Here is a 26,341-nt window from a genome sequence, read left to right on the forward strand (position 1 = left end):
GGGGGGTGCTGGGGTCTGTCACCTGTCTGCCTGCAGCTCTGAGGTGTAGAAGTTGCCTGAGAGCTCTGAGGCTCCCTTTAATAAAGGGAAACCTACAAGTTAGAGCTCTTCTTCTCCAGCTGGCACTGCCAAATTGCATCCGAGTGCCTCTCGGTGTCTTAAGAGATACAGTTTGTTCTGATCTGATCTTAAAGCTGTGGCTAAGGTAGCCGGTCAGACTCCGGTCTGCATTTCGTGTGCTCTTAGATTTCACTCACCAGATACATCCCCACCGTTCTGCTTAAGGCATGCTGCCATCTGTTTCTTACTTGCCTCGAAACCCATTAAATGCTGAGAAAACCTAGCCTTTTATTTTTTTTTCCCCTGCATAAACAGTGTATTTCTTAATTTGACAAAGGCCCTGTCTTGTAAGGTAACAAAAGACCAGCTTGCCCTAGCTTTAGGGATGGTTTGGAGACCACAGGATTCATGGCAAATCCCAGCTTTTTCCCAGAGCCAGCAAGGATGTGTAGGAACCTGCTTGGTAAAGAAATTGCTTCTTCCCGTTTGAAAGAAGGTTCAGCCTTCCGAGGTTGGAGCAATTCGTGCCTCTTGCCTGTCCTGGTGGAGGGGAGGGCGTGCAGGAGCGTAAGACCAGTGTCATTTTGGCAAGTGTGGAATTGGGAGCGCAGAGTAAAGTGCTCTTTAGGATATCAGCCTGAACTCGGCTCAGAGAAACCTGTTCTGGGAGGCCCAGATCACTTGACAAGGAGTGTCAGCAGTGGTACTCCCTGTTTTCTTTCTGCGTCTGCCTGGAGTAATGAGAAAAGGCTGTGGGGGGGAAAAGAAGTTTTCTCTGAGCACGCTTTTGATCCTACTGTAGTAACAGAAGTCAAAGCTTTTAATGGAGGCTAACAGATGTAACTGCTCTTTGGAGAAATTCTGGAATAAACAACCAGTACTGAAGGATCTTACGTGGGCTGGAAACCAGTGGATGGAATTTAAGAAAGGAGATGATCCGTTTGATCTACTGAGTGGTGCTCGAGAGATGGAAAATGGCAAGAAACAGTAATTTATTATGTACCTCCACTCTGTGCAGAGACACCTGAACTGCCTGCTGTGCCTATGGCACAAGGGAAAAGGGTGCAGCTTAATTTCCCCTGGAAAGCCTTGCTTTTGGGGTATCTTCCTAAACTACTCATGCTCATTTTGTTGCAGCTGCCTGGAATATACCTGCCATAGAGGAGCTGTCTGACCTGACTCAAGCAGGTGTTTGGGAAGCGAAGTCACTGATTAGTTCTGCCCTGTGCAACCTAAAGTAGGGCTAACAACAGCTCTCAGCTGGATTCCTGCAGATAGCCCTGAGCAGTAGGGATCGTGTAGTTGACTAAGAAATTTTCTGGCAGTCTGAGAGGCTCAGAGCCTGCAAAATGAGGATTCGTTCATTTAAAAAGATGAGTTTGTGAATTACGGGGCTTGACTCTGGAATCCTTCCATGGTTTTGGAATTCTTCCAGGCTTTGTCCCCAGGCTGGGGCCTTCTTGAGGCATTATTTACTAGCCGAGGTCTCAGTTCTGCACGTGTGTAACTTCCTAGCTTATCTGTCAGCTAGAAGTTCTCAGATTCTGTAGGAGAGAAGGAATGTAGCTTGATTTCAGGTAAGGTTGTTCTGCTTGAATACTAACAGTTTCATTAGGTTTTATTAATATGAGATCTTCTCCAAGATGGAAATGTATATTGGGAGGTAGTATGTAAGACACTTGCTTCTGCTACATACAGATTATACTAAAGTTGTAAAATTTATGAGAAGCTTACCTTGAAAAAGACTGGCGAGCCTATTGTAGAACTTGAAGTAGTGACACCAAGGCTTTATTATAATACATCAGTGTTCACCCTGTCGTAAATGTGAGTGGATCTTCCAACTGTTGCTTGAGCAGGCAAACCTAGTCTCTCCTTATAGCAAAATTAAGTAAGAGGTAGAGGAGGGACATCAGTAATACCATTTTGTGTCTGTGCGCCGGAGTAAGAGTGAGCAGCTAGTTTTAAATATTAAAACACGTTTCTTTTTGCATGGCAATTGAACAGCAATTTGTTCTCTTACAGGATTTGGAAGGAAGGATGTCGTAGAGCACTTGCTGCAGACAGGAGCCAGCGTTCACGCTCGTGACGATGGAGGGCTGATCCCCCTTCACAACGCCTGCTCTTTTGGGCACGCTGAGGTGGTTAGTCTGTTGCTGTGTCAAGGGGCAGACCCAAACGCTAGAGACAATTGGAACTACACTCCTTTGCACGAAGCTGCCATCAAGGGGAAGATAGATGTGTGTATTGGTAAGTATCCGTCGCTTCTGACGTTGAAACTGCACCAGATGTGTCCCATGCAGTTGTAATTGTTACTGTTAATGTGAGGGGCTCGAGATGGAAGATGCTGCTTGCTTTTAAAAGCCAGCTTATTTTAAACCACAAGGTGGGTATAGTGATGGTCATTTGAGACTAACTTTTTTGTGATGTCTTATTCAACATTTGTTGAACTTGTTGAAAACTTTACACAGAGACGTGGGTCAGGTCTCTTCATCTCCTGAGTCAGTCTTCAGAAAGCCAATGTGGAAGTCTCTCTCTCTCTCTCTCTCTCTCTCTCTCCCTCTCTCTCCTCACACAAGAAAACTGGCTTCGCTGGGTGATGTCTTTGCTTTTCAAGCTGTTCTGTGTATCATCTTAGCGGCTAGAAAGATGGTTAACCCTGCATTCAGTACAGTATGGAGAAACAGCCCTTTGAAGCTTTCAAATACAAGCTACGGGACACCATTGTTCGCAGTGGTTGCTTATCTTTGGTGTGTGCTGTACCCTGGAGCCAAAGCAATTTCAAATCAAATTGAATACTTCAATCATTTTAAATGTATCTAGACCATATAAAGAGCTTTTCAGTCAGGATTTTGTTAACTTTTTGATTTTGTTTTTCTCGGTGTAATTAATATTTTTTTTTCTAAATAGGAGTTTCTGTTATTTTTTTACTCTCAGATCAATTTCTTAAACTTATCAGTGCTGGTTCTTCTCATGTCTACTAACACGGAACACAATGATCAGATTGCCGTGTTTGTTTTCTCAATCATGAAAAAGAAAACCTTGATTCTTAGTAATCACAGTTAACATTATGAACGTGAGATTTGTGCTACCCATTATCCAGATAACAAAATACACTTTTTCGCAAGTCAGATAATGTGTATTTGCCTAAAGACTGCTTACATAAAATTCCTGCAGAGAAAGCTACAAAACTTACGTGGCACGTTCTTGCGTTAGTTTTATTGTAATACTTAGTTCATTACTTAAAAGGGAAAAGAAAAGGAGAAAACAAAAAAACAACAAACTGAGGAACACCAAAACAGGAACTTTTTTTTTAAAAAAAAAAAAAAACTCTACAAGAGATGTGCTGGAATTCATTCGTTTGATCTTGTGTATGAGGTATACAGTAAGAGAGATTCTGTGCTGAGAAATTACATGCAGAAGTTAATGAGCATAGTTAATTAGGCATCAGCAGCTCTTCTGCTGTCCACTGCAGTTGTAGGCTTCCTTTGAAGCATGGAGCAGAGCTGTGGGACTATTTGCAGTTCTCTTTACAGAGCTACACGCAGACAGCTTGGAGTCGGTCGACTTCTTTTTTTACTTCCTCCTGCTAAAAGCAAGCATGAAGCTGTGCTGTGCTCTGTTTGGTTACTGCTCTGTGCATGTTAGCACAGTCAGATGTTTGACCATCAGCATGAGCGTTGCTGCTGAAGGCAGTGCCACCAGTCACTAGCTCTATTATTTACTGATGCTGCTTTGGAATTTAGTTGATGTCACAAAACTCCTAGGGCATGAGTATAGACAAAGAAGTCTACCATTTCTTGTTTGCAGGGGGGGTTGTTTACAATTTATTTATAGCTGGCTAGATAGCTGGCATGATTCTGTTTCTCCTTAATGGCTTTATGTATAATTTTTATATTAAGATTTTCAGCCTTTGTCTTCAAAGGGCCCTGGAAAGGAACGTAGTATAACCAGGGATAATGGAACACAGATTGCTTAGGGCATTCGTTCTGATTAGGAATAGCTTGAATAGCTTTCTGAAATATATTGTACAGTATTAGTATTTACATCTTAAGTGTGGACTGTTACAGTAGATATGATGGATTTTAACAGGCCAATTTCTTCCCGTTCTTAGTGGTCCTTTTTTCAACAAGTGAGGTATAATTTTTGAAACATTTTTTTGAAACAATTAACTGAATTAATTCTCTGGAAATCCCAGCATAATGTGGAATTTACTGCTGAACTTAATCTACCTGAAAAGCAGCAGACTATGTAGGAATTAGTCATCTACCCTCATTTTTGTGACTCTCTGTTCTTAGCATCTTCCAAACGCTAAAAGTGTTACACTATTAGTGGTCGGCTGTACAGCTCAGCTTACACCACTGCCTTCAAACGCTGCCACTAGGAAGCTTATGTGAAAATTTTGTCATAAATTGATGAAAACTCAGAGTATGTACAAATTTCTCCAAAATACCTCAAAGAGAGCAAATACCAGTGATATGTGGTTTCTTATGCTTCTGTGACTGATTGCATATTGAATTACAGAATCATTAAGATTGGAAAAGACTCTTAAGGTCATCAAGTCCAAGCATCAAACTAATGCCATCAAGTCCACCACTGAACCACGTCCCTAAGTGCCACGTCCACAATCTCAGGGTAGTGCAGGGACTTAAAGGGAGAGAATGTAAATCTGCTGACTTTCGGAGGAATGTAGGCTGTCACTGTGTGGTAGTTGCTTTTGTGTCCTGGGCCTGCGCGTATAGGATGTCTTGAAGGGTGGTAAGCAGTGCTCACTCAGCTCATCTGCTAGGGAGCACTGTATATATACAATATGTATCTAGTCAATGCAGTTTGTTTAGTTACTTTAGTTACTTTTTGCTATGTGTAATCAATTTTTAGAATAAATGTATCGAAACATTGGAAACAATCATTAAGGTGGAAGCCGTGAATACTGCAGAACTCTAGGGTTGCTTCATCTGTCTAGAATTTGTATTCTCGATGTCTGTGGACTCCTCGAGCTAATTAAAAAGTGTGTTTGCTTTTCAGTGTCACATTTTCTCATGGAATAACGAATGAATGGCGAGCTCTGGGAAGTATGCTTGGAGGAATGCTGCAAAGTCAGGGTAGTGACTGGTCTGCAGGTCAGGCTTGAGGGAGGAGGGGTCACGTATTTCTTTATCTGAAAGTCTACTGGGAGCCAAGCCACAGATCTGTGTAGCTCACTTTCTTTGACAGTGATGTGCAGCAGATACTTAGGGAATCTGGCTGAGCGTACGCTTCTTTCTCATGGCAATTAGCAGTTTAGGAACTTAATAAAGAGGAGGCTGCATCCAGATGATGTTTGCAGACAAAATTCTGGAAAGGTGGATCTAATCTCTTCCTAAACACTGCTGTGCTTTTGGTTTGGAAGCTGTTCTGTCGCAATGGAGTTTTACAGCTTAATTGTGTTGCAGGAAAAAATAAACACCTCCCTTTTCCTTGAAACATTGATTGATGTTCATTGCAAGCCATTCAAGACATTCAAGAAATAAAGAACAGTCATTTCTATTTGCCCTCTGCATGTCCTTCATGATTTTATAGGCCTTCATGTATTTTTCCCTCATGCCTCTTTGTCCAAGCTGAAAAATTTGTTCTCACTGCCTGTTATCCTGTCGAACATTCTTGTATTTTCATATTTTTTATATGTGATTTTTTTTTTTGAAGGGCAAGGAGTTGGTATGGGTGGCACAGACAAAAACTATGTGTAGTATACTTACAGGATAACTTAGTTCTTTAAGTTGGGTTTTCTGGTTGGTGCTACTTCCCATTCAGAGTTTTGCAATGCATTTCCTGAGTGGTAACAGCTCTTTTAAAGCTGCGTGTGTTTGTGTAGTTAAAACAAAGCAGGCTAAAAATAACCTTAGGAAAACTGCCCGTGCAGCCTGATCAGGTTGTTTCTGCAAGGCAGATCTCCAGTTAAACGTTGAGAACTATGGGACTGTTAGCCTAAAAGTGATCTTGAAACATCATCCACCTACCTAGATTTAAAGTCGTCCTTCACAAATATCCAACCCACGAGTATCTTCTGCAGTGATGCTATGATTGATGTCCCTGGACATACAGGGTACTTGGGTAATTTTAGGGGAATCAGAAATACTAGCTACTGAAAAACTCCATTTAACACTACAAAACTCTAAAGGTTTCTTAAAATTACTTTAAGAAGAGAGTAGTTCAGTTGGAGACTGCCTACAAAGATCATAGAGTCCACCTGCCTCAGCGCTTCAGGGCTAACCAGAAGTTAAAGCGTAGCATTGGGGTCACTATCCAAGAAATTTTTCCTCCTATCTAGTCCAAACCTCCCCATGTGCAGCGTTGTGCCATTCCCACACATCCTGTCACTGGTTATCAGGGCCAAGAGTTGTGATAGATGCGCTGTGAAGAAAATCTCCGTATCAGGTACCCAGATCTGCATGGCAAAGGGCTTGGAGCACGAGGAGCCTCAAAACGAATAGCTCTTGGGCAGCAAGGCTGTAGTGTAGTTTCTGTGAGAGGGCCAAGCCTTCAGCTCGATTAAAGCCTAGATTAAATCCTCTTCCGAAATGAAAAATGGGCAGTGTGCTTGCTAGTAGAGAGGATGGCTTTGCACAAATGAAGTGAGAGGGAGCCTTGCTTCTGATGAGGAAGGCTCCTTGATTATGCCAGTAAAATGACTTCTTGCTTTCCTGTCTGGAACCAGTGGTGCTGAAGGCTGGTAAAACCTGTCATGTTAGTATGCTGAAGGCTATTGTTTAGATTATGCTGTTTGGATTAGGAAAAATTATTTAAAATCAGCTTCATGTAAACAGGTTGAGAAGGGTTGCCTGCTTTCTCATACACACTATATTTCAGAATCTGTCTGGCTTTCTGTTAGCTCTGAACTGTATTAGCAGCTCATGTGTTGCAACCTATCTCTTGCAACCTAACATTACCCTTTTTTTTCTTTTTTCTCATTCCTAAAATTCATCTATCAAGCAAAATAGTCTCTCTCCCTCATTTGGCTCCTTGGTACAGGACAATCTACACGGAACAAGAGGAGTCTTCTATTTTGTGATGCTTCTTGACAAATGTTGATGGAATTGCAATCTGCCTACTTGCAGCAAAGGAGGCAGTACAATAATGTGCAAAGCACTGCTGGAAAACTTTCTGTAACGTGTTCGTGGGAAGTAAGGTCTTCAAAAGTACTGATGCTAGCTGTTAGCAGAAAGGGAGAGTGGGAGGAAGGAAGAGGAAGCTTCGTGGTATCCAGAACAGAGTAATGAAGCAGATAGTGCTCTTCCAGGCACTGAAACTGTTTGCTTTTAGGTATCTGATATCACTTTATCATGATTTTCTGTATGTTGTGCAGAAATACTTTGTTTTATGGGATTATCCTGCTGGTTACTGTAGCAATATCTGCTTTTAGCTTCTGGGAGGAACCACGTGTTCTTAATGCAGTTCGTATGCGGTTTAAAAACAATCTATAGATAAATGTGTAGCTCTTAAGGCATAAAATGGGGCCAATTCTAGCAGAGCTCCTGGCTATTTTCCTATTTTTTCTAGTGGAAAGCATTGATTAAAGTATGACTATAGGACAGGAAAGGTTTTGCTCGTAAAATGTGCAAGCAGTTAAATGTTTGTCATTTAATAAACAAAGGCAGGTGCCTCTAACGATTTCCTTTTACCACAAGATACAGCAAGTGCAGAAAATGAACGGTGGGTGATCGAAGCCTACTGGAAGTACAGAGTGCTTGCCTCTTGGTCTGTGGTCTTTGCTCTTAGTCTTGCGTGCAGCTGAGACTCGTGATGAACATATGATTTCCTGGAGTACAGGGATTGTACTTTTCCATGCTTATCCAGATGCACCGTGTTTCTTAGAGAAAGCTATCCCTTCGGTTGGGGCGCTACCAGGGTGCTGCAGGACGCAGGAGCACCTGGAAGAGGAGCCCACTCAGCCTGGTCCAACTCGATATATTCTTAGCTTCCTCAGGTTTACTTCAGAAATAGATTTTGCTGTTAGAAATAGATTTTTCTCCAACACGGGGTCCCTCCCACGGGATGCCATCCTTCCTGAACTGATCCTGTGGGGGCTGCCCACAGGCAGCAGCTCTTCAAGGTCTGCTCCAGAATGGGTCCCCCTGCTCCCAAACCCTTGGCACATCAGCCCAATCCAAGGTGCTGTGATTTTACCTGGATTGTGTTGCATCTGGCCAAAGTACCATCCAGTGCTGTACGAAATCTGTACTTTCTTCACTAGAAAACAAACGTTGCTTAAAACCAACCACTTAAGACAATGTGTGTTACAGGTATTTTAAAGCTGCACATCTCTAGGGACTGGCTTGGAGGATTACTCGGTGCTTTCTGTTGTCAGAACCGTTCCTGCAGTCCATGCCCTGAGTGAGGGGAGCAGGGAAGGCAGTAAGATGGGAAGTGCTGGGAGCCGGCATTGGCTAGCTGGGTGTTTGCCTGGTGGTGTTTGATATACTGTTAAGGAAACTGCTGCCAACAGCAAAATGATCGCTGTCAGCTCCTGGCTCTGGCCTGTGTCCATCGCCGCACGATGAACTGACTGGGACCAAATGTTTGCAGCCGTCCAAAGGAGGGCGGGCAGCACAGGGCTGGGGATGACACGGGAACCCTCCCTTTGCCCTCTCGAGCTGTTCTGCACAACCCCTTTGTCTGGGGGTTGCTGAGGTTAGCTGGGCATCGTTTCTCATCCTGGCATGGCAGAGTCCATTCCAGTCTGCCAGCTGAGCACCACCACCCTTCAGAGCAGCTGTGCTAATACAGATCTTTGAATCTTCAGCAGTTACTGCTTGCAACCTCCTCTGTTGCTGGAGATGCGGTCTTCTGCAGCTTTTTGTTATTTCTCCTACCTGCACCCGTAGTGTCTGTCATATTTCTTTGTGAATTCCCGTGGAGAGTTAATTGCTCATTACATCTTTATTCTTCCTTTTAGCTTCTGCGTGCTCTGTTTTTATTAGATGAGGAAACTCTTTCTTGGTTGAAAAAAAAAACAATAACAGTTTGGATTCCAAAGTATTGCCTGGATGCCTTTGGAGCGTGGAGATAAATGAATCAATTTCTTACATACAATTTGGAGACGTGTCCTGTATGGCACGGGTACTGAGATAGGTCTGGGTGCTCACCAGGGTTAGTGGAAGGCTGCCCAGCTCTGAAGGTAGCTCTTTTTTTTTTTTTATTTTTTTTTTTTTTAGAGAGATGGGAGGTAGTGCGTGTGTTGTAAGACAAAAGGAGGACTCCTCCTTAAGCTGTTTTCTCTGTACCTTGATACTTTGGTTGTAAGTAGAGAAAACTACAGCAATTTGGTTCGGAAAGGACCTTTGGGGATCTTCTACAGAAAATGAAATTAAAAAGGAGGAAGAAAAGATACGTGTTAGAGCTGGGGTAGCTGGAAGGGCATGTGAGCACAACGCAGTGTGGCAGAGTGGTAAAGAAGCTGGTGGGGAGCGAAGGGACAGTGTGAGCAGGAAAAAGGTTTCGTTTAGCAGTGCTGTGAGGGACTGAAGACTCTGGCAATGCAACTGAAAACCCTAGGCAGTGCATCTGATTAGAAACCAAATGTGAACTTTTCCATCATCATTTCTGCAAGTATGCTAAAGAAGCTTGTGGATGATGGCACTAAACAAACTGTAAGTCTGACCTTTGATCACTCCTGTCTTTGGATTTGTATTCCTATTCTACTCCTGTTGTGTTCATGTCTCTACTTTCAATCAGAAATGTTTTCTTTTGGTGCACTTTTAACAGAGGCAGGATGAAGGAGGAAGGGCTAAGCACTTAGGTCATTAGTATCTTGATTTAGACAACCTCCCATTTCCCCTCCGCTCCCCCTAAAACCCACTTCTTCCTTCTGGCTGTATAGCTATAGTGGAAGCTTTTGCCATTCCTTGCTGCTGAAAATAGGAGGGTTGAAACTGCCTGAAAGTAGAAATTTTTGTTGGTGGTGGTCTTATAATTTGAGAGCCAAACGAGATAGCGTTGGTTAGCTTCACAGCTGGAAATAGCTGTGCCAGGAGGACTTGGGCCAAGAGTTTAATTTTAGGATTCATCCTGCTCTAGCAAGTTGGCAGTAATCTGAGATGATTCATGGCTGTAGTTCATGATCCGTGCAGTAATAGAGATTTTTTTTCTTTGGTGTGAAGACTGTCTGTTATCGCTGGTACTGATCTGGTATAATGGTGTAATTAAATAAAGGAGTTCAGACGGGATGGGAAGATCAGAAAATGTATTGCAGCAGTCGTAATGAGGATAAAAATAGGTTGTACAAGAGCTTTGTTCACAATTATGTGTTTATTCTATAGTTAAGCTTGCAGGAATTGATATCTGTATACAACGTGAAGATTCAATTAAAAGAAGAGCTTCTTTACGTTGTTTGTGCGTGGTTTGTAGGAAACGCAGGGATAGCCAGGTGCTGCTTCTAGATTAAGGGCTCTGCCTGCAATGCAGGAAAACAACCCCAATGTCTTCACTGTCCAAAGCCAATAAATCAGCATTACAAAATACGTTCATTAACAAGGTTCCGGGAATGAATTTGTGTGCTTGCACTCCTTACATTTGCCTGTTAACAGCAGGCTTTTGATTGAAGCTGTTGCCACATCTCCTGTTCAGGCTACTCAGAAAACATCCTCTAAAATCAGCGTGCGGTGTTTGAAAGCCAAAATAGATACAGTTAGCTGGGACGGCTTATTCTGCTGTGGTTCGTTATAAAGGGAATATTTTTCTCCAACAGGAGATCCGGCCTGATATTTTTATATGTCCCTGGTGCACTGAAAAGGAAATTTCTAGACACTGTGTCTAGATCTCGAATACCCTGTGGTTAGAAGAGACTTTGTGTGCTAAAGTGCTGAAGGTTTTGAACAAGCAGAAGAACATTCAATTAGAAGCCACCTGTGGTTTCCCAGGTATTAAAGTGGAGCTGCATTACAGAACAGCCCAAATTTCTGCTGTATTTCTGCTGTTACTTCATGCTGATGACAACATTGCTCGCTTGGATTATTTTTTTTTCTGTGTGTAAGAGATTTTGGAGAGGTGTGGAAAGGATAAAATCAGGCAGTCGTTACAGGAAGTGTACGAAACAAGGTTGCCTTTGGCCTGAATTTGCTCTCTGTATAAATGAGGGCTGAATCAGTATGCAGGTTAACATAATCGATTTTTCATCCGGAGATGCCACTTCATACATTTCCCAGGGTAGATGTGTTGGTGGAACCGTTCCCTTGGCTACTGGAGAGGCTGGAAGAGCTGTGACCGCTGGGATCAGTGACCCCAGGAGACAGGAGGAGAAGTCTCATGGTTACTGCAGGCGAGTTCTGACGGTTCTGGTTTTGAGCCCAGTGTGGCCACTTCAAGTGCTTGCTCCACAGGTAGTTGTTACTTTGGAGTTTGTGTAGGCATCCAGCTTAAGCACCTTTAGCCAATTTTAATGTATTTGTCAAGGTTTTTAAAAACCTGATATGAAAATTGTATGTTGTAAGCCATACCTACAATTCTGAGGGTGCCTCACCACCCTCAGAATAAAGAATTTCTTCCTTATACTTAATCTCAACTTCCTCTCTTTCAGTTTAAAGCCATTCCCCTTTGTCCTATCCATACAACCCCTGACAGAGTCCCTCCCCAGCTCTTCTGTAGGCCCCCTTTAGGTACTGGCAGACTGCTGTAAGGTCTCCCCAGAGCCTTCTCTTCTCCAGGCTGAACAACCCCAACTCCCTCAGACTGTTTTCACAGGAGAGATGCTCTCGCCCTCCTTTGGACCTACTCTGAGAGGTCCATGCCCTTATGCTGGGGACCCCAGAGCTGAGCATGGTGCTCTAGATGTGGTCTGTTGGGTGGAGATGATCTTCAGAGGTCCCTTCCAACCTCAGCCACTCTGTGATCCAGCCAAATTCTCACCCACCAAGTGATCCATCCATCAAATCCATCTCTCTCCAACTTGGAGACGAGGATGCCACGGGGGACAGTGTCAGAGGCTTTGTGCAAGTCCCGGTAGATGGTGTCAGTTGCTCTTCCCCTACCCACCAGTGCTGTAACCCTGTCATAGAAGGCCACCAGGTTTGTCAGGCATGATCTGCCCTCAGTGAAGTCATGTTGGCTGTCACCACTCACCTCCTTGTTTTCCATGTGCCTTAACCTAGCTTCCAGGAGGATCTGCTCCATGATCTTGCCAGGCACAGAGGTGAGACTGACTGCCCTGTAGTTCCCCAGGTCTTGCTTTTTTCCCTTTTTAAAAAGGGAGGTTATGTTTCCCCTTTTGCAGCCGCTGAATTTCGCTAGGCTGCCGTGACCTCTCAGATGGCTAGTGGCTTAGCAACACCTCGTTCGGTTCTTCTTTTGCATCACTTTTTGTCCCAGGCTCTTTTCCAGAAGAATCATCCACTGTCTTCTCATCCAGGCTGCGTTGTGTTCATTATTTTCTATTATTCACTCTCTTAAAAGGCAGCTAGTTGCTGGTTTGCTCCTTTATGGTTTCACTCTTACCCTGATGCCTTCTGGGACGAATAATTTTCCTCACCTCGTGATCCAAGAGAATAGAGGCAAAACACGCTGAGTACATCTCTCCATACTTACTTTCTCTGTTTCACACTGTTTAGAAAAAATCTGGAGAAGGGCCTGGTCACCACCTCCTGCTGGAGTGTGCCTGACTGGCTGGTGACGCTGGCTCAGTCATGTTTGCCTGTGAGTAACATCTCTAAGGAGGTGGTTGCACGTATGACACAGATGGCATCTTCAAGAAATATGGGTGCCAGGTTTTTAATCTTTAAACATGTGCTAGAACCTTTTATATATTTTTTTCATTTTTTATTTGATTTTTTGCCTCTTGACGTGGCAAACTTAAGAGGGAAAAAAAAAAAGGAAGTAACACAAACAAACCACCATCAACAAACCACCACTTCTGTCCTTCCTTGGAAAAGCCCAGTCTGCCCATTTGAATCTTCTTCCATGTTTTGGAAAAGGACTGCAGCTTCTTGACGAAGCATGAAAAAGTCAATTTACTTCATTAAAGCACTGAACTTCTGCAAAAAATCAGCCTAAGGCAAGCATCTAGCATAGGACCCATTAAACTGAAATACCTGAAATTTGGCAATGTTATAAGCATTTAAAGCCGGGATTGTATAAGAAGAGAGGTTTGACTGAAAACAACACTACTGTCATTTAAGACTTGAATTTAAGAATAAACTTATGAAAAGCCTTGTGCTGACTGAAGTGATGTATGTAATATAATTTTATTGTTTTCTCTTGTTCTGGATTTTTGTTGTTGTGTTGTGGTAACATGCTGTGTCTATTTTGCATGACATTTGGGGAACTAGAAAGTTGGGGCCTTGCTTGCCAGATCTCTCTTGTTGTTGTGGACTTTGTTATCAAATTCTGTAAAAAGTAGGAAAAAAAAAAAAAAAATAAAAAAATAAAACCACCTTTATCTTGCGAGGCTAAATTGCATTGTTGTTGTTTCTGGTCAGAAGGGTTTATAGCCGAAACTGTCATTTCCATTTTTTGGGATGAGCTTCTGTAGATGGTAATTCACAGTATTAATGCCTTCCTAGATGAATGGTTGCATGTTATACTCCAAATATTTGTAGGGGTTAATCAATTTAGTGTGTGTGTGGGGAGAAAAATGAGAGTAATAGTCTCTGAACATACAGGCTGTAAGGGACACATCTTAACTATTTGATATGGTTTTTGAAGGCAAGCTGTTGTGCTGTGGTTAAAATTCTTTGTGTGAGTGGTGAGCCACTAACAAACTGGAGCATTGCTGCTTTACAGTATGGCATTGATGGCCTCGGATGCTCACCAGGAAGAGGAACAGGAGTGGTAACAAGCAGCAGCAGTGATAGTAAAAGCCAGGAGCAGGTTCCACCGTTAGCAGATTGCCCAGTGCGAGTCAGTGAAGGCACAGCTTCCCAGCCAGCAGGCAGGAGGGGGACCCAAAACTGAGTGTTGCAAGAGATTCAGGGCTCATGTTTATCAAAAGAAGTCATATGATCCTACTACACCTTAACTTGCCAACTTAGCTCTACTCTGGAGAACATCCTTTGCTGCAGTGCTTAGAGGGGGAAAAAAAAAAAAAGGGAAAAATAAAGAAAACTGTGCAATGTGTGTTTATGCCTACATCATGCCGAGGAGACACTTAACAGTAAATAACCTGTGTATCCCTGAGGTAAGATACTGTTTCTGCTTTCCCTGCACAGTACTGCTGCAGCACGGAGCTGATCCAAACATTCGGAACACCGACGGGAAATCTGCGCTGGATCTGGCAGACCCTTCAGCAAAAGCTGTGCTCACAGGTAAGATGCATACGTCTTGCAGTGGTGTTCCCTGTACTTCATTGCGTGTGTGTTAAGTTCAGCGTCTTAAAAAGCCTTCTGCCTTTTTGGATTTTCTTCTGTGTAAGAGAATTTTAAACCTGTGTCTTTTACCAGGTTTCGTTTTGATGTAACTGTCCTTAATCTGCTGTGCTGCTGTGGGTTTGCTTATTCTACTGCTGGCAAAGATGTAATTGTCATAACATCATTCATTATTCAATGCATTTCTGTGTTATTTTTTTTAATTGCTAACCAATATGTGAATTGAATAAGAGTCCCCAGCCCTTAAAAAAATAAAAATAAATAAATAAAAAGGAAGAAATTCGGGTCAGCTTTTTAAGACCTTCAGTGTTGAACAAGCAAGGACGTTTGTATAACTACACGAGTACCTGTGATCTGAAAGACAACCTGCTCTACCGACTGCAGAGACTAGCAGTTACCTTATATTTTGCATGCAGATCTGTGTGCCACCCTTGCCTTCTTCCTCTTCATGAGTCATTTTATGTAGAAGTCTTTGTCACCCACTGAATATTTTTTTCTTTTGAGGGACTATTAATTGCCAAATATTGCTTTTCATGAAAATATTCTACAGATACAACTTTGTTTTAACACAGCTTTTTTTTTTTGTTAGTTTTGTTTGCTTGCTTGTTTTTACAAATTAACTGTTGTAGCATACGAGTAAGCATTGCAATTTTAATTTAGTAGCCTGTCAAATCAATATTGAGAAATACGTGCTCCTCTGTGCAGGTTTTGATATGTAGGAAATACTGTTTAGAACAGAGTAATCTTGGCTTTAAAAACAAATACAAGTAGATTTATAGAAAGGAATTCAGCAGCTGAGCTTCATTTAAAGAAATAGCTGTTTCCCTTTTCTTGTCTTTATTTCCCCTATTTTCTCTTTTTGTTGACAGCATAACTTACAGGTTACGTGCTTTACAGCACCCGTATTCTTTCTTCAGATGATGATCAATGCACACCAGCTCCTTTTACTTTCTCAAGAACACTTCCTCCTCTTCTCTTTCCAGCGCATTGACTGCTATACGTAATTACCTACATCTCCGCAGTGATTTGAGAGTACCTTTAGAACAATGCTTTTTAAATACATACGATTTAGTTTAATTACTCAGTGTCAAATTTAAGCACATTTCTCCAGTGTTAACACTAACGGTAGGCGTGCTGAGCAGGTTAATACAATTTTTGGCTGATAATTTTCGCTGTTATACAGATGTTGAGGACGGAAAGGGCACAAGGGAGCCAAAGTAACCAAAGGTAAAAGGTGTTAAGGGACATTCAGTTGCGGGAACTTGGTATATGTACATTATGGAGGGGCCTGGCTCGGATATGCTCTTCAGACTGTGCTTAAAGATGAAATCCAGGGCATAGCAAAAGACTTAAGGTCTGTGATGATGCTGTGTTGACAACGTTGCATGCCTTCCCCATTGACTTTTCATGGCTCTGGATCAGTACCATGTGCTTTAGGCCAAGGAGAGGGCGATGTGTCATCGCAAACCAGTGAGGTGGCTGAGAAGCAGCCCTCTGGGAACGTCTGCTCCGATGCAGCAAGCGCTTTGCCCCGGCCTCATCCCAAATGCCCCATGCAAGAGCATTCACTGTCTAAGCCCCTGAAATGAATGGATGTTAACACACAAAATATAAAATGCATGTACGCAGAGACACTTATGCTACTTAGGTGTTTTATTGTTAATAAGAAGAGGTAATTTTGGGGTGTATTTTATTCTCCCTAGCAAGAAAAATCAATTTTCAGTTTTATCAGCTTTGTCCTCAAGGTGGCTCTGGGCTACACTGGGCTCTCCGTGCTGCGCACCCGAGCTCCAAGCTGTGTAAACAGGGTTTGAATCTGGCTTAAGCTGCTGCAGGCCTCACAATATACTGAAAAAGCTTAAATGGCACGCTGGATGCCATTTAAATTGAAGCTTTTTTCCCGTTTAGTTGTTCTGGATGCTGCCCTTCTCTCTAGTATCTCTGTTAGGCCGCTACTTTCTCATTCCTTTTCCATATGCTATCATCTTCAGGTCTGCCCTCATCTCTTTGAAAGAAGGAGGCTTAAGGGATTTCTTAGGCTACATCTGGATTGTGATAATCTTTAGCTACAGCAATGCTTTTTAATTAGGCGCATGCAGACTTTAAAGGTATTACTGGATTGAGAATGAGTGGGATATATTAACTTAATTTTCGGTATTTAGTGTTGAAAGCAGGGATTTTTAGGGCTTTTAAAAGTGAAGTACTTCTGAAAGTACAATCTGTAATAGTTACTGTGTCTTTAAGCAGCATATATGGCACTGCTGTTTTCATGACGTTATTTTTGGTGCATTTTTCCATCAGGGTCTGTGACAATAATAAACTTTTTTCCCCACACTGCTGCTCTATTGATTGTTGGAGGGCAGAGTTCCTTTTATCACTCTTTTTTGGATCAAGATCACGCTTAGATGTTAATCATTTTGCAAATGGTCTGTGTTAGTATTCTCTCTTTGACTTACAGTCCAGAAAAAAGCGAACAGAGACATTGTTGATAACTAATGCAGTCTTTTCAATTTGACAAAGGATTCTGCATGGGATTTAGAAAGGATGCTCCCTCTGCATAAAAAACATTTCTAGGTGTTCTGGCAGCAAATGCTGAATCCACAATGATTTGTTCTTTTCTGTCTCCCAGTCTAGAATAATGTATAGTATCTTTTTCTCCTGAATTACAGAAAGGATATGTAATGCAGTGGTTTCTGGGATGACTTCCAGCAATTTCCTTATAATGTTCTCTTCTAAAACACGTGTTTTATAAATGTTATGCAATGCAAATGAAAGGCTAATATTTTAATGGAAATGAACTTAGAAAATTTCTTTCTAAACTGCAGTGAATTTTATGCAAATCAGATGACACATTCCAGCTGCTAATAAAAGAAAGTTAAAAAAAAAATAAATAAAAACAAACTTATAGAAATGGAGAACCTGCATTTTACTGCTGAAACGGGAAAGCTGTCTTTTTCCCCTTCTGCAGGATAAACACCATTTGTGTGAGCCAAGCACTTCATGACTGAGAGGGCAATGATTTTTTGTCTCCTTTCATAGTTACTTTCTTCAATCAGGTTGTCAGAAAAGGATTATGATAATCTTTTTCTCTAGACCAAAGTCTCCAAAAATATATCCCATCTGATAAACGGATGTGTTGCATCAGATTAATATCCTAATTATTTTTTTTGTTAATTTAAATGTTTGGGATGTGTGGTTTCTGAGATGGGGGCTCATCTTTGGTTCTGTACATAGCACCGTGGGACTCCCAGCCAGAACAGAGCATTTGGGAGCTATTGCAGTGCAGGTCATGTTACTCTTCATTATTCTCTCAATCTGCTTATTGCCCCTTTAAATATTCACATCCCTTGGTCTTTCCTGTACAGTATATGAAGAACCAACAGTATGGTTAATGTGAATGATTTATTTTTAAATTTCACACAATTATGCTTTTTGTCACTTCTTTTTATTTTCTGCTATTTGGAAATGCTTTCTCTCTGTGGATGGTTTTTCTCGAGCAGTTTCCAAAGCTGTTAGCAGGAGCTAAGGTTGGATAATGTATTCTAGACTGTTCCACATCACTCTTTTGCAAGGCTGCTTTTTACTGGCTTCAAGCATTAAATCCTTGAAAGAGGTCAAAATGAAGGAAGTTTGGAAACTGCTGTCACTCCAGATTAAAGAAAGAATTTCTGGGGGGAGGAAATAATGTCTTGTTTGTAAAAATAATAAATTTCTGAAGTTAAGACTCTGATCTTCCTACTCGCTAAGGAAATGTTTTTTATAAACAAATTACTTAGGTCCTGTTGAGCTTTCTTCGCTTACGTCTTTTGGATGTGAAGGACCGCTTGATGAGTTGAAGTACGGCTGGGCTAAGGTTATCAAAGTGCTAATGAGGATTCATGTTTTCATCTATTTGTCAACTTTCAAGTTTAAATGGGGAGCATAGTCCATTTATTGAAGTATGGTCGCACAGATTTTTGAAGTGAGCTGCCACTTACGTACGATTTGCCTGCCAGGAAGGGAAAAATCTGGTATTTCACTACAGAAGTTTACTGATAATTTTTAGAATGGAAAATGGGCGCTAGGCACACCTAATCCGTTTTAGAATTACCAGGATGAGAAGTGAGGATTTTAACTTGGGTTAGTTTAATTTTTACTGTTTGACTGTCTTGAATCCCAAATGCCTTCCTTCTGGGTTGGTAATATTTCCATTCAGGTGTTCTTATGATTCTGAAAGCATTCTGGATCGGATAGCCACTAGCTCTTCCTTTTGGTTTCATGAAAGTAGTTTTTCACCTGCAAACCTCCTCCACCTTTGCTTTTGTTGATCTAGTTCTTTTGTAGTGTACTCTGCGATCAAATCATTTAGACAACGTGGAGCTTCTGTCTTTAAAAATATCATAAGCAGCACTTACAGAAAGAGAAATGTTTGTTAAGGTAAGAAGGGCAGAAACTGCTCGAATACTTTTAGCTCTCCATTTGTCTGGATTATTATCCTTTCTGACGGTGACCAGGATCCACAGCCTTAGAGAAAAGCGCAAGAAACCCATCAGCTGAGGAATTAATATCTTTGCCCTGCAGAAAACTTTCACCTTACTTTTAGATAAGCTGTTGGCGTACATCTTAAAAGCAAGAGGTATTACACAAGTACTGGAAAAGGCTTTGAGTGTATCTTTTTGATTATACGTGTAGCCTTCAGGCAGGCCTGCTGTCTTCACTTTTACCAGGACAACCTTGGAATGAAAGATGCCATCTGCTCAAGTTCGCTGGTACAGGTGCCATATGATGCTTTTATGTTTGGAGTCCTTGGTGATACTTTACATCTACTTTCTGGAGATTTATGAGAACTATTAGCTTCCCTTCAGGAATGCAGGGGACATTGTTTATCCAGTCTTTGGAATGACTGAAGGAAAATGTAACACAGACCTAGCCTGAAGGCTGCTATACAAGCAGCCCTCATTTAAAAGTTCTAACTGCATGGGTATATAAATCTGTGAATCAATGTGCAGTCTCCTGTTCTTAGAGATATTTTTTTTTAATTTATATTTTTACAAATATAACAAAATAGTCAAAATTGAAATAATCTCATTCAGCATATGGCTTAGTTCCCACTTTCCCCTTTGAGAGAAATACACAGGTCTTTGAGGAGGTCAGGAGGAAAATAGCTGCCTTTCTCAGTTCTGACGTGGCCACAACTCAATTTCTCTTCTTAAGGTGAAAGAAATGTAAGATGAAGAATGAACGCTTATCTTTCTGTTCTAGATGCCATGCAGTACTTTGTGCACTTGTGTTTTTTCCTCTTCAAGAAGAGCCGCTGCATATGTTCTGCTGCCTACATCTTCTGTTTCCATGCCCTAATGTGCTTGGCTTTCTTTCTAGTATATCTCTGCATGATCACTTTTATAGTACCTAGAACCCGTCATTATTCTAAAAGTCCCTTCTGTCTCCTTGTTCCCCATGTTAGAGGTGAGCACTATCATCTTCACCTTCTGTTCAAATCTAGTTGTTTGCCTTGAAATGACTTCCTTGGAGTGTGGCTGTCCGACTGGGTCAGACAACTTTTATTGTCTGTCCTTAATTTAGATGATGAGTCGAAAGTCTGTGGAGTGTGTTTTGTAGGTGGTCCAATAAGATGCATTGCAGAATTTGGGATTTTATACTTCTCTGAAAAGCATGGTTTTGATTGACACCATTCCCTTTTCCAGACTTTTTACTCTTTCAGCTTTCTTTTTTCCCTTAATTTGGGATTATTTTAACAAGCGCTCTTTACGTGGAGTTAAACTCTTCCCATGTCAAATAAACAAATTATCCTTTCACAGCTTTTATGAAGCACCTGAGTGCAGTCTTTCAGTTACCTGACTCTTAGCCCTGCAGTTTGCACAGACTTTGGATGCTTTGAAAGCTTTCAGAAACCTGATGTATGCAAATTTATGTGGTCCACTGTACATAGTAAATCTTAACAATATCAACCTCAAAAGAAGCTTTCCTTCCTCAAATTTGTTGTTACTCAGATGGACAGAATAACAAGTAAGATCTCTAAAACTTGTAAATAAAGAGCCCCAAATGTATTTTCCATACCCTAGGGAAGATAATTGCAGAAATGTATAAAGAGCGTTTCAGTTTCTGTAGTATATCAGAGTATTGGCTTGTTTTGTTTTGTTTTGCCTTGAGCAATGACCAATCTTGCATGTTAGAGGAGAAGAAAGAAATTTCAGTAAATATTGATTGGATAATTTCATTTGTTCAGTCTAGGTTCCTTTTTGTTCCTTTTGAGTCAGATGTTTGTTGGTTTTTAGCACAGTCAATGTTGTGCATTTCAGCTTGTTAGTAGTGCCTTCCAGCAATCCTCAAACCACATACTGCTTTGTCTACTACACTTTTCCATTGTCCATGAATAACTCTTAGGATTGTTGTCTCAAAGTGGCCTTTTTACACTGTATAACGTACTGTATGGGATAATATGCCAGAGTACAGTGTTAAAACATGAATTGGTGAAGGAGGTTGTATGGTAGGACTTATGTTGTCTAGTTCTGCTCATAAGCAGGATGGCCATCCTGTAGTTCCAACTCTTTTGATGGATTTTTTTGTGTTGCCTCTGATTGCTTTAAGCAATCATGGAAGTATCACAGTGGGTTTTTGAGCTAACTGTATTATTCCTACAAACAGATGCTCCCACCACTTTTGTTTTTCCTGTTGTAACTTCAACAGCAGTCGTGTATTTGTACTTTTTCTCTGAAAGTAGAGCCACATTAAAACTTGGAAAGTGCTGAGCACTCACAACTGCAGTCGTGGAGTCTGAATGGGTATAACATTTAGACCATTTTTTTTCTAGGCTGGACGGGTGAATCTGAAAGAACGGTAATGTTGTGTAAGGAAAATATTCTGACTAGGAAGTGGGAGAGGCAGACAATCTAATTTTACCTTTTATACACTTATTAGGACACCAACTTTGCTTACAGGACTGCTTACTGTTCCCCAATGCCTCATTCTCCAGGAAGGATAAGGATGGCTGTGCTCTGGGGAGGAATCAGGACTGCACAAAGAAGCAAAATGTTGTCCATATGGCTTCTGTTTCATTTGCTGCAGAAGTTGAAAGCACGAGTGAATGGTGCAAGACGGGGGAAAAATCTTGAATATACGATTAAAACAGCTAAATATTTTCGTTGGATTTAGGGTTTTCTTTTTGATTGTGCTGCGAAGGTTCCTAGGTAATTTTGTGTCAGCGTCACTGACCAATATTTCTTTGTGATTTGAAATTTCCTTCCGATGTGCTGAAGAACAAACTGTTTGTTGTTCTAGTTCATCTCTTCTCAACAGATTTAAAGATTAATTTCATCCTGCTTTAAAGCATCTAACTTTGAAGTGGATCGTGTGTTGTTTAGCTGCCTTCCAGCCAAGCAGGTGCTGATAGAAAAGGTAGAACACGGCAGCAGCAGTTCTTTCTAAACGTAGTGGTATCTGTTATGTGGCTGCTTCTCGGAGTAGTCTTTATCTAGCTCTTCAGCCTTTATCATATCCTAACCAACCTCTGGTACCAGTTCCAGGACCCATAGTTGTTCTCCTTAAGCTTCTTGTCTTGGTCCCCACTTCCCTGCAAACATGTGCATCTCGTACGTGGGGTCTCCCTCCTTTACTATGCCTCTCACTAGGCCTGTTGTGTCCTTCCTGAATCTTCCTCTAATCCTGGTTGCCTTATAAACTTTGTGATCTGTGTGATCTCTTCAGCTTCTCTGTCCAGCTAGCCTTCTGACTCTTTATCCCTTTCTTCTCTCTTTCTCCTCACCTACTTGTTCCCAGTTTTTGGTATGACTTCATTCTTCTTTTTTTGAGCTAGCAAAATAACTCCTTTACAAGTGTTAAATAAGTGGTGAGATACTAAAATGATTTCATACTGTATAGATATTGTCATGTTTCAGACTGCTTAGTTGTAGCTGTCCAACCTCCCTCTTCTATGCCAGTCACTTTTTAGCTTTCCATATTCCACGTTCATGAGAGGTGTTTGAATTTGGAGGAGAATGCAAACTTAAATCCATTAAAATAATTCCTTTCTCTTTGAAAGCAATTAACCCATGTAGGCTGGCTGTGCCTGGAAAGGTCCTGTTAGAATAATCCCCGTAAGAAACATTGTTCTGATGTCCTACTTCCAAGCCTGTAGTCAGCTGAGGTCTTCTGGTAAGAAGCTTTGTCAAACTCAGAAATATACATTTAAGGAAGATTTGCTATGAATAGATACCTAATTTAATAATTCCACTAAAAATAAATCCATAAATTGTTCTGGTTGGTAGGGAGATGGACAACCTAGACGAATGTGTTTCTTCCAGTTCTTTGAAAGTGAAAGAGATGAAAGTAGGTCCTTACAAAAGCTCTTGGTCTGGTCACATTGCTGCTCAGCACTGAGGCTGTGCTGGGCCCTTTTTGTACAGTTTTTGTTCTGACCAGTGTGCTCGTTCTTGCTAGCTGTGAAGTGCTCCGGCTGCCTGGCTCACAGAGCATGGGGTTGTGCTCCAGTTCCTGTCCATGGTGGGGCACCTGGCTTGCTTAGAATATTTTTTCCTTTTAATTTTACTCTAAGTATGGTAGACATGATTTAAATTCAAGGAGAAAACTTTCAAAAGGTAGTTAATACTCCTGACATTTAAAGGGAATTGGGCTCCTGAGTTACGTTTTTTTTTTAATGTAAAAGATCAAGTGTTTTTAGTGCAAAGGAGAGAGAAAATTGCTTTTTGATTCCATTATTTTCTTATGAGGCTTTAAATGTCTAAAATAACTTCTGTTCAAATTTATTTTAAAATGTCTTCACCTACTGCTTGTGTGACTCTTCTCTCTGCACACTATTGTGCCAACTCAAGTCGCCGTGGCTTCATTAACCTAGGATTTGAGATTGCAGTTGCTCTCACATAGCAGGAAATCCACTTTTAACAATATGATTGAGAATTCTGCCTTAGATCAGACAGTTTCTACTTACGGCTGTGACAGGCTTCTTTAGGTTTATCTGCAGCTCTTTGAAACTTCAGTGCTCCTGCCCTTTTGCTGATGCTGCCATTCTCTGGGCAGGGTTTGAAGCACAGTATATACGCATCTGTCTCAGATAGCCCATTTCACCATGGGGTGCTGGATCGTAAACTGAACTGGACTATGCTGAAGCATTTGCTGCTTCCACCAGTTCTTGATGTGCTTTCCTGTTTACAGAGTAAATAAGGCAGGTGTCCAGCAGTAAGATTTAGTTTGTTGCACATTTCCTCATTCATATACTGAATGCTGGCCATCCTTTGCAGAGTGAGTGAGTCAGGGATCTTGTAGGCAGGAAAGCGTGGTATGATCCTAGCATGTATGTGCAAGTTCAATTCAATGTGCACAAGAAGTCCTCCAGACATCAGAGGGGAACACATTTTGCTGTAAATAGACCCCAGCGAGTATTAGCACATTTTTCAGACTTTGCTCAAAATTCTTCTTTAATCTTGACCATAATTTGTCTGGCTGTCTTCTCCCTTTCCCCTGACCTGTCAAATCCAAGCTGCGGTTTTCAGCCATGTACAGTTCAGACAAATGAGATTGGATTTTTCAAGTTGACCACAGTAGGCGTTTCTTCTAACTTTGGATGACCCAAATGTTCTATCCTTTTTTAAGGTTCCTATTCTGAGATATCCAGATGTTAACGTTTCTTTTCAAAGGGATTTAAGGAAGTTTTCTGTTTTGTTAAAATACAAAACGTGGATGAGTTGTGTGGACAGCACAAGCATTCTTTGTCCTGTAGATGTGGTGCAATTCTTCTTCTGTAATTTTAAAATTTAGATTGAGAGGTGCAATTAGAATTTCAGCCTGAAGGTTTCAAACTTGGCAGAATTACAATGGAAACCAGTTCTTAAATCACAAATGTTAAGTAACCTTAAGTTTTGTGGGAGCTACCAGAATTGGGATCTTTCATGCCTTAACTCCAGGCCGGTGTGGTGTGGGGAGCATTTTAATTCTGAAGTACACACACACACACTTTTACATTACATTTAAAAAAAAAATAATAATTCTTTTACGTACTAAGTAACAACAGCATATTTGTTACGTAGCCAAGGCTTGTCAGAAGCATTTTTTCTGTTAGTTTAAGAGGTGACTTCCAGAATTGATGCTTCTCAGTGAATGAACGTTTTACTGTTTTAGTTTACTGAAGTAAACTAATCCAGTAGCCATCTCAGTGGTGACTAATTAGGTGTATTAAAACACTGTAGTAAGAACATCTTACAAGTCAACTTTGCAATACTATTCACACTGGATGCAATACAATTACATTGCTCAGCAATATAAGGTGTAATTGAAAGCCTCCTGTCAAGTCACGCAGCTGGGAGTAGTGGATTTACTGAATATTTTGTAATGGAACGATAATTTGCTTAAAAAAATGGATTGAGTAAGGAAAATTCATTTAAACTATCACAAATACCAAAAGTATTTACTATGATTAACCAAGATTCAGAAGCTCCAGGTTTTAGTCTCATGAGCTTGTGTTTGTTTTGCCTTTTCCAGGGAGGAAAAAAAAAAAAAAAAACACAACTTTGATACCATTTTCTTTGTGTGTGTGATTTTAATTTTTCATTTAAAAAGGCCATCCTTTTATCCTCCCAGAAGGCTGAAATAAGAAAGGAGAAAAACTACTCATGTAATGTTTGCCTTATTTCTTAATTTATCACTTAAAAGCAGGCTGGTGTGACGAACACCTTATGCACAAACGTGAATTTCATAGAAAATGGTATATTTTAGCTAGTCTAGGTAGAACTTAAATACCTTATTGAAGAACTCTGAAGTTACTAGGCCTTTCAGTTTATTTTGCATTTGCCATGTGGTACCAGTTTGTTATCTGTGATTTAAGAATACAGAAAATTTAGTTTAAGATGAAGAACAATTGGTCTGAACTTCTGTTTCTTTCTGAAGGTTTTTACTAGCCTATGGAGACTGGAGACTTGCTTACATTTTCAGTCTAAGTTGAGCTTTGTGCCTGGAAGTTGTTACTCAGTACTTGATACTCACTGGAAGATCTTTGTCTCAACTTCATCTGGCAGGATCCAGTTTTTCATCGTGCAGCGGTCCTGTTACTCATCAAATTGTTTTGGTGACAGATAAACAAATGCTAAAATCATTTTGTGGCCTCTCAACCTCCTTTCATATCTCTGAAATTTTATGTAATTGTGATAGTACTCTTACGTGCCTTTGCAATATCTGATTTGAGGTGTGTGCATGACAAGAAGAACATGGCAATGAAAATGGATATTTCTGCCCTTTGTACCGCCATGGGTGTTCAGTATGAGAGAGCAAACGTGGAGGAATTTTACAGAACTCACAGAATTTTGCAGGTGCTATTTGTATGTTGGTTTCGAAGCATGAGAGTTTGAAAGAAGTGGTGAGTTTTTGGAGCCTTGCTGAGACTCCAATACACTTTCAGTTGACCATGATGGAAAAGCTTTCTTGCACTTGATTTGTGACCCAGTCAGTCTTCTAAAACCATCTGTTTTCTCAGACAGTTATGTATCCTGTGCCATCCTAACAGTGGAGGGACTACAAATTGAAGCAGTTAACTGAGGCCGTAAGTTCTCTAGGAACTTGAGAAGTTTGTCAGAGCTGCAGGTGGAGACATCTCAGCACTGGGTCAATGAAAACGAAAGGCTATGATTATTTTTTTTTTTGTTGGCTTCTATTTACATTATTATGTATACTAATGTTTGGAGTAGGCTTCTTCGGACAAAATATTCCTATGTAGTAGTGCTATGTAAACCGCTAGAGGCATGTAGCTGATTTTTTTTGTGTGTTAAGCTTTGGTACCACATTGCAGTTGTAATCATACAGCAGTACTGCGTAAACTTCAGTTAAAAATTTACTATAAGGATTACTGTCTCAGGGCCAAGAGACTCAAGTCTCAAAACTAAAGCAAGTGAGCAAGGAGCAAGCCTTCTTGGTCTTTTAATAGCATAGAACAATAGCGTACTTCTAGATGA

At 40.9% G+C, this 26,341-nt stretch overlaps 1 protein-coding gene across 2 annotated transcripts in view; it reads left to right on the plus strand.

The window, feature by feature from the left end:
• The window catches only part of TNKS (tankyrase), a gene marked incomplete at its 5' end in the record, with an annotated part of 102,437 nt that overhangs the window by 3,195 nt on the left and 72,901 nt on the right, over positions 1-26,341 (plus strand). For both annotated transcript variants that reach the window (XM_082759659.1, XM_082759660.1), the window contains 2 exons: positions 2,083-2,307; positions 14,232-14,327. In XM_082759659.1, the coding sequence (XP_082615785.1) occupies positions 2,083-2,307; positions 14,232-14,327 (321 nt within the window). The remainder of the gene's footprint in view (positions 1-2,082; positions 2,308-14,231; positions 14,328-26,341) is intronic.

The sequence above is a fragment of the Aythya marila genome (genome assembly GCF_965140915.1).
Source record: "Aythya marila genome assembly, chromosome: 4".
NCBI classification, from domain to species: Eukaryota; Metazoa; Chordata; class Aves; order Anseriformes; family Anatidae; genus Aythya; species Aythya marila.